The 7,611-nt window shown below is 36.7% G+C and overlaps 1 protein-coding gene and 1 long non-coding RNA gene across 7 annotated transcripts in view; one reads left to right on the top strand and one right to left on the bottom strand.

Annotated features, from left to right (window-relative positions):
* Positions 1 to 1,098, top strand: part of LOC109287397 — a 10,878-nt gene extending 9,780 nt beyond the window's left edge. The window contains exon 3 of the long non-coding RNA XR_002094850.1: positions 1,087 to 1,098. This is a non-coding gene — a long non-coding RNA (uncharacterized LOC109287397). The remainder of the gene's footprint in view (positions 1 to 1,086) is intronic.
* Positions 1 to 7,611, bottom strand: part of PPP3CB (protein phosphatase 3 catalytic subunit beta) — a 118,514-nt gene that overhangs the window by 27,146 nt on the left and 83,757 nt on the right. For all 6 annotated transcript variants that reach the window (XM_019502441.1, XM_019502442.1, XM_019502437.1 and 3 more), the window contains exons 9-10: positions 5,178 to 5,303; positions 3,423 to 3,500 (exon numbers count right to left, since the gene is read on the bottom strand). In XM_019502441.1, the coding sequence (XP_019357986.1) occupies positions 3,423 to 3,500; positions 5,178 to 5,303 (204 nt within the window). The remainder of the gene's footprint in view (positions 1 to 3,422; positions 3,501 to 5,177; positions 5,304 to 7,611) is intronic.

The raw sequence follows: 7,611 nt of genomic DNA, 5'->3' as shown, positions 1-7,611 counted from the left end.
CAGATTACAGGGAGTGCTATAACCCACAGTTGGAGGCTGCCATACCTTTAGGGCTGCCTAAAGGGGCAGATCCCAAGAGGATGTGGCAGCACAGCTCCATTCTTCACCCCTCTGGATTTGCCACACTGCTGCTCAGTGCAGGGTCTGGTGCGAACCCTCCGGGCTCCCCTGCTTTTGCAGTTCTGGAGCCCAGAGTGTTAGTGTCGTCACCACTACTCATCCCCTTCCTTTCCCCTGATGCTGAATTTAGCAGGAAGGGGTAGGGTAAACAGCAGCAGCATTCACCCCCTGTGCTCCAGAGCCATGCTACAGTAGGGACTCCATCCAGACCCTGCCCCAATCACCTGGTGAGCTAAGACCACACTGTTCATGCAGAGTGCCAGCAGGAACTCACACCAACCAGACAGTAAACTCAGAGCTCACTGCACATGCATGGCATAGCAAAGTAGGGGGACTGAACAGCCCCTTTCATGTTTCCTGGATCTGCAATCTGCTGTCTACATTCTGTTTTTGTAAAAGGAACAGTGCAGACTCTTACTCCTTGCTCCTAACGCCTGCATAAGAAATTATTAGTCTGAAACATTAAGCAGTATTTTCTATGATTCTATAGGTATTCTTCAAAAGACTCACTGAATCATTAAAAGAATCACAACAAAACATTTTCTCCTATGAACAGAACTTGTACAGATAAAAATATTTTGCTAAGCAAATAATCACACGATCAGAAGAATGCCTCTAAATACAAGTATCTGCAGTAAGAGGTTTCTGGAAAGCATGTTGTAGCCGCTATAGTTAACGGTCTATTTTAAATTTCTGTAACACCATATTTGTAAAAAACTGCACAATACATTTATTACAACTATCATCTGATTAGCCAGAAGAAATTAAAAAGTACTAAACAAACAGGATTTTGGAACACTTGGTAAATACATTTCATGCAGAATTTTAAAGTAAAACGCTCACAGTAAAAGTTGTTATATAGGGCAAGACAGAAAACTGAACGCTCCCTATACATGCAGGTCCAAAGATAAAAATATTAAAATACGTAAAAGAATGTAATTCTATAAAAAGAGGAATGGAAGAAAGGAGAACATTTTTCATGCACAGAAAGACAGATGTCTTGGAATATGACTTCTGATGACACAAGATACCGTTCTTTACACATACATATTTTTTACATGGCAATAAAACCAAACAAAAATGTATAGAAGAAAATAAACATGTTTTGTACTCATATTCATACTATGAGTTCCTATGAAGTCATATTTCAAAACATTAATACTCTGTCTGGTCTGTACCTTTTTTATTGCCATATATGAGTCGTTCTTCAGATGGAGAGTCCAGAAAAAAGGAAGTGAATGATGGAGAAAAGGTGAGCGAGACAGATTTAACTTGGCAGTGGTAATAAAGGATGAATGGAAAAGAGAAGTGAAGTAAATGGAAAACTGCCACACTTAACAAATGCATTTGTTGACTAAAAAAAAAGCGGATCTCATTGAGTACATTTTACAACTTTGATAGCATGGAAAATTAGGCAAGTCTTTGGAGAATCCATTTATGTAGGGAAGATTATGTGTAGACAGTATATAGGTGGAATTAAGAGATAGACATCAAGCAAATAAACTGTTAAAGGAGATGGGGAAATAAGTTTGAAAAAAAAAGAATTAAAAAAAGTTCAAGTGCTATACTAGCAAGGGAGCATATACAATAAACTGATGGCAGAGGTTATGCTGGACAGTCAAAAAAGCCTGTCATCTCACTGTACATAATTTTTATCTCATATATAACCCCTTGATCTCACAAATACTTACGCATGTGACAAACCACTTCAAACACAATAATATTATTTAAAAACAATGTAAGCTTAAGCAGCGTTGAAGTGATGTTGTAGCCATGATGATCCAGGAACTATGCGAGAGGCAAGGATTTGTGTGAGCAATATCTTTTATTGGAACAACTGCATGGTTTGGATAGACTTGGACAAGTTTTAGAATGCAACAAACAAAACAAAAAAAATATATACCAGAACATAAATATGTTCTGTATTAGTATTCACACTACTAGATTCTACAAATCATATTTCACAACATTAGTACTCCGTCTAGTCTGTACCTTTTTTGTTGCCACATACAAGACTTTCTTCAGATACAGCCCTGAACAATTATAAAGAAAAATGCATTGCATTTGAAAACTTGTCTAAGTCTGTCTCAACCATGCCGACAGTTTCATAATATATCACCCACAGAAATCTTTGCCTCTTCCAATATACACTTAAGTACTTGCAAAATCAGGCTGAAAGGCAACATTTTTCTTTTTCTTGTTACAGGAAAGTTCAGGTCGCTTTATGGATAGTCAAGTCCTTCAAAATTAAAATGCATAGCTTTTTTGCAACAATACGGTTTATCTTACATTATTTTAAAAGTAATTAAATACTAATTCAATATGAAATGTTTGCACTCAAATATGGAAACTGTGCAAATAGGGGTGCTTTTACTTTAGTATTACTTTTTGCTTACCAAAGTGTGTTCTTAAAAAACCCAAACCCTCAAGTCAAATCAATTATATTCTTTGGAAGAAATAAATTTTGAGAATTTTTTTAAAGATTGTATTAAAAGATTTTGTTACAGTAAACAATGTAAAATAATGATGGTATTATACTGTAAGTCATGGCATCTTACTACTGCAAAAAAACTTAAGGATTCAGTGCACTGCTACAGCTGAGGACATCACTGTACATATCGAAGATTTTTGCATTTGGTAAGGCTATATGTTGTATAGTTCATAGACACACACACGACTATATACAGCATATACACAATAACCTCTCTTTCAAAGCTTTCTCCTTTAAATTCAAGAAGCAAAATTAACATATACATAAATTTCATAGAGATCAACAAGTCTTTGCCATATAAAATATATTTACATCTGTTTGACAGAAATGTATCAGTTTTAGAAGGATAAAAATAAATGTTATATTAAAAAGATGGAGTTGTTTATGAGACTGCTATAAATAAATTATCAATTCACTATTCTAGCTAGATGTCTGTTGACCTTGTGTGTCAAGAAAATAACATTTTCAGTGGAGGAAACGTATTAACTTTTAAAGTCCTAAGACTTTGAAAACTTTACATATATATGTTTCATCTTCAATCTGTAAAATCATGTGTTGATGTTTACAAAATAAATACCATTATTGCTTGCTAACAGCTTACAAAAGAAAAAAAAATGGGGTATGTGCACACATGTACATGTGTGCGCACTTTTTACATACACACCTGAATCTAAAGAAAAAGGAACAAAACCTGAAGACAATACATTTTTCCTATCATCCAGATATCACTAGTCAAACCTCAACCACTAAACTACTGTTCCACAAGTTTCCATGAAAGTATAATAGTTTATAGATATAAAAGTAACCTTACCGTCAAATTGATCCTCTCCTTCTGTCATTAATTCATCATCAGAGCAAATGCTCAGAACATTCACCAACATTTCTGTTACTGTATTGAAAAAAAATAATAATTAACTGGTTGTACATAATCTAAATATTTTCAGGAATGTGAAGTGAAACAAAGCATCTGCATCTATAGTTAACAAATTTCCTGTCCTAGGAAATACTTGAGTTTCTCAGTAATCTGTTCTTCTGGACAAAAATAGTTTTCAATGCAGATAGTTAAGGAACCTGCATGTCCTTCTCTGCAGCACTGCAGTCTAGTACTCCCCAGTCTGTATTTTTCATGTGATTATTCCATCTCAAGTACAGGACTTTGCACTTATCCTTCTCAAATTTCTTCTGGTTAATGCAAACTGTTTCTCCAGTGTATCCTAGCTCCACCCTGTAGTGTCTGCAAATTCACCCAATTTGGTGTTGTGTGAAGATTTGTTAAGCATGTACTCAATCCCATCATCCAAATGATTTATGAACATGTGAACAATACCAGACCCAGGACAGACTCTGGGGAACTCCACTTGATTTTAGAATGTTAAACGAACATCCATCAGATCTAGACAATATTTAAGAATTCTAATAATGTAATATTGACACTGTATAAAATTAGAAAAATCTGTAATAAAACATTATTTAAAATGGAAACATCTTCTTGAAATTGTCCACAAACCTCAACTGCTAGCATCTGTTAGTTTTGGGCATCTATTTTAGCTTGAACACGTATTAGGATGTGGCTTATATAGTATTACTAGCCAACTGCCTGTCAAGAACAATGGTGGGGCAGGGATGGAGTGCTGCCACCTAACACCCCATGCTGCCACTGTTCTACCTCTTGCAGGGAATGGGGGGAATCAGAGTGCAAATAAAGAGTTACAGACAGACTTAGGCTTTTATAATATCAGAATTATTAATTAACTACATTCGTTATATGACATATACATGTCAAGGGTGTAGCTAAACTTTGGTGACAATCTAAAGTCATACGCTTAATTGTACAATAAGGATCTTTTTCCTCTACATTGAAATCTATTCATTGTTTGTATCTTGCACTTTTAAAGAATTACTGCTAAGAATGATTTATATGCATGATCCATGGTCATGCATATAAATCAATACTTCTCCCAACACAAACATGTGTATGAGTAATTCTAAAGGATCGTGTTATAAATAAGCTAGCCATAAAAAGAGCTGTGTTAAATCATATATTAAAGCTTGCTCTATTTGAACCACTGCAGTATAGCAGGAGACTAAGGATGGGTTTAATATATTTTCTGTGGCTGACTGGTTATGGTCTCTATAGGTTTAATCAACTAACAAGTTAAACTGTGCTAGATTTGTTTTCCAAACTTTTTCTTGTACTAAAACAATGAATTATTGACACTATGCCATAATATGCCTTTTAAAGAGAACTTAAATTTTGGCTGCTTCATCATGCAAAATTACAGCTACCTCAGCCAAAACGGTGATGGGAGAAGTACCACTCACTATGGGTGAAGTTGTATCCTATTTCAGCATCTCTCACCAACGTATACTACAACACATTTAGATGAGGATTTACAATGGAACATGCAAATACATTTCTTTGAGCAAGTGTTCATATCTCTTCCCCCTAATTCAATAACAAAAGAGTAGACACCTCTGAAAAAATATCCTCCTCTTCAGTAAATATTAACCCACAACAGAAACAGAATACAAAGACTTCTACTTAAGTTGTGTAACAATTACCTACCTTTCTCTCCAACAAACGGCAACGACCACGTGAATACATCCATAAAATTGGGTAACCAGTAAGGATGTGGAGAACAGTTGAACTGACGAATATTCATCACATTATTTTCATATTTTAATACAGCAGCTGCAAAACATTCAGAAATTCAGGTACAAATGTTTATCTTTCACAAAAAGCACAATAGTTACAAAGCCACCATTTAACCCTACTTATAGCTGTTTTACAACTCAGATAAATATAAACCCAGGAGGCACTCCTTACTTTTTTATTCATGATTACCATGGGATGGTAACAGAGAAGATTCTACCAGAGAGCTTTGGACAATGAGAAACTAACTGACATTACTACAAATGTTGCAGTTTAAGGGATATACTTAAAAAAAAAAAATCAATTTTAGTGTCAGTACAATTCTGTATTAATAACAGACATATGTAAAAAAACTAATGAAAAATGCTATTTCAGGCATGATAAGAAACCTCCAAGTCAAAATAACAGTCAGAATCAGGCATTATTTATATCCTCTCTATAAATCAACTTTCTTATAAAGCTACTGAGAATTCTTCCACTCCAAACAGCAAAGGAACAAACTCAAGGAAATCTGAAAACTAGGATGGAGAAGCCACATGGAGAAGGCAGAAAGACAGCTTTCTGGTAGAGCTTTTCTGTAGTTATTTTTGCAATAGTGGAGTGAGGATGGATGCTTGTGTTGGACTTGAGAGTAGCTTTTGGATGCACTGAAAGGTAGAGAATCACATAAAATTAGGATTGGAAGGAACCTCAGAAGGTCATCTAGTCCAACCCCATGCTCAAAGCAGGGGCACTAGATCATCCCAGCTTTGTCTACTTGGGTTATATAAACAGGGATGGACATTTCACAACCTCTCTGGGTAACCTATTTCACTGCATTACTACCCTCCTTGTGAGAAAGTTTTTACTAATATTTGACCTAAATTTCCCTTGCTGCAACTTGAGATCATTGCTCCTTGTTCTGTCATCTACCACCCTGAGACCAGTCTAGTTCTATCCTCTTTGGAACCCTGCTTCAGATAACTGAAGGTTTCTATTCAATCCCCGCTCAGTCATCTCTTCTCCAGACTAAATAAGCCCAGTTCCTTCTGCCTCTCCTCACAAGTCATGTGCCCCAGCCTGCCTACATCCACTGAACTCTCCCCAATTTCTCCACAACCTTTCTGTAGTGGGGGACCCAAAACTGGACACAGTACTCCAAATGTGGCTTTACTACTGCTGAACAGAGGGGAATAACCACTTCCCTCGATCTATGGTAACACTCCTACTAATGCAACCCAGTATGCTGTCAGCCTTCTCTGCAACAAGGGCATGCTGTTGGTTTATGTTCACCTTACTGTCCACTGTAACCCATAGGTCTTTTTCTGCATAGCTGCTGCTTAGCCAGCTGGTCCCCAGGCCATGGGATTGTTCTGCTTTCAGTGCAGGACTTCGTAATAAAGCATTAAGACAGCATTTGTTCCTATAACCCATTATGACAGTCCCACAAAGTGGAAAGGGGGGAGCAAAAACGATCTTTACCATTTTAGCACAGAAGTCTTGATTTCAATAGGACTGTTAATATGCTTGATAGATTTACTGGACTCCCACTGATTCAGGAGACTCTTTACAAGGCCTTAAAATTTTAAAAATTAATTTCCTTAGTCTTTTTTTTTTCTCCCTCTCTGTTCCTGGGTGATCTAATCCTGTTTCCACAATTCAACTACCATCCCAAACCGATAACATGTAAAATCTCCACCATTAGCTTCTTTTCTTCCATACCTCAGCCTCTCTCTCTCTCTCTCTCTCTCTGAAATTGTCGCTTGGATGCCTTATCTTAAAACTGAACATGAACAAAATTAAACTTCTTACCGTTGACTTTTTCTGCTGACAGCAGTACCATCTCTCTCTCACCACACTGGTCCACATTCTTGTGGTTATTTTTTATTTCCTTCCTCACTCTTGCTCAACACAACCAGACCATATCCAAAACCTAATACCTTTTCCACCTCCATATTTCTAACATATGTCTACCTATACCTATGTCCAAGTCTCTCACTTAAGCTCTTAATATATCTAAATTTTAATGTAGCATTCCTGCTTTGGCTTCAAAAACACCCACTGTCCCTCCTCAATTGTACAAAATGCAGTATCTGCCATGTCTATCAACTGAATCCCATCACTCCCTCCTTTGCTTTGCTCTACCAGCTCACCATTTATAATGAAATTTAAGCTTTTAGACGTCATGTTCAAAGCTCTATATACTGTTGTGCTGCCCTCTTCCACCCTACCTATTCCAGGCTTAGGCTGCCTCCATTGGAATGAAGGCCAGCCCTCCATTCCAATATTCCTGGTTTGCCTTCCCATTTTTGCTTCCCACACAATTATTTCCATGTCTTCTTACCCATAAACCCCTATGCACAGTGCA

The sequence above is a fragment of the Gavialis gangeticus genome, unplaced genomic scaffold (genome assembly GCF_001723915.1).
Source record: "Gavialis gangeticus isolate Ggan-Ray unplaced genomic scaffold, GavGan_comp1, whole genome shotgun sequence".
NCBI classification, from domain to species: domain Eukaryota; kingdom Metazoa; phylum Chordata; order Crocodylia; family Gavialidae; genus Gavialis; species Gavialis gangeticus.
This window is presented reverse-complemented; position numbering and strand designations above follow the sequence as displayed.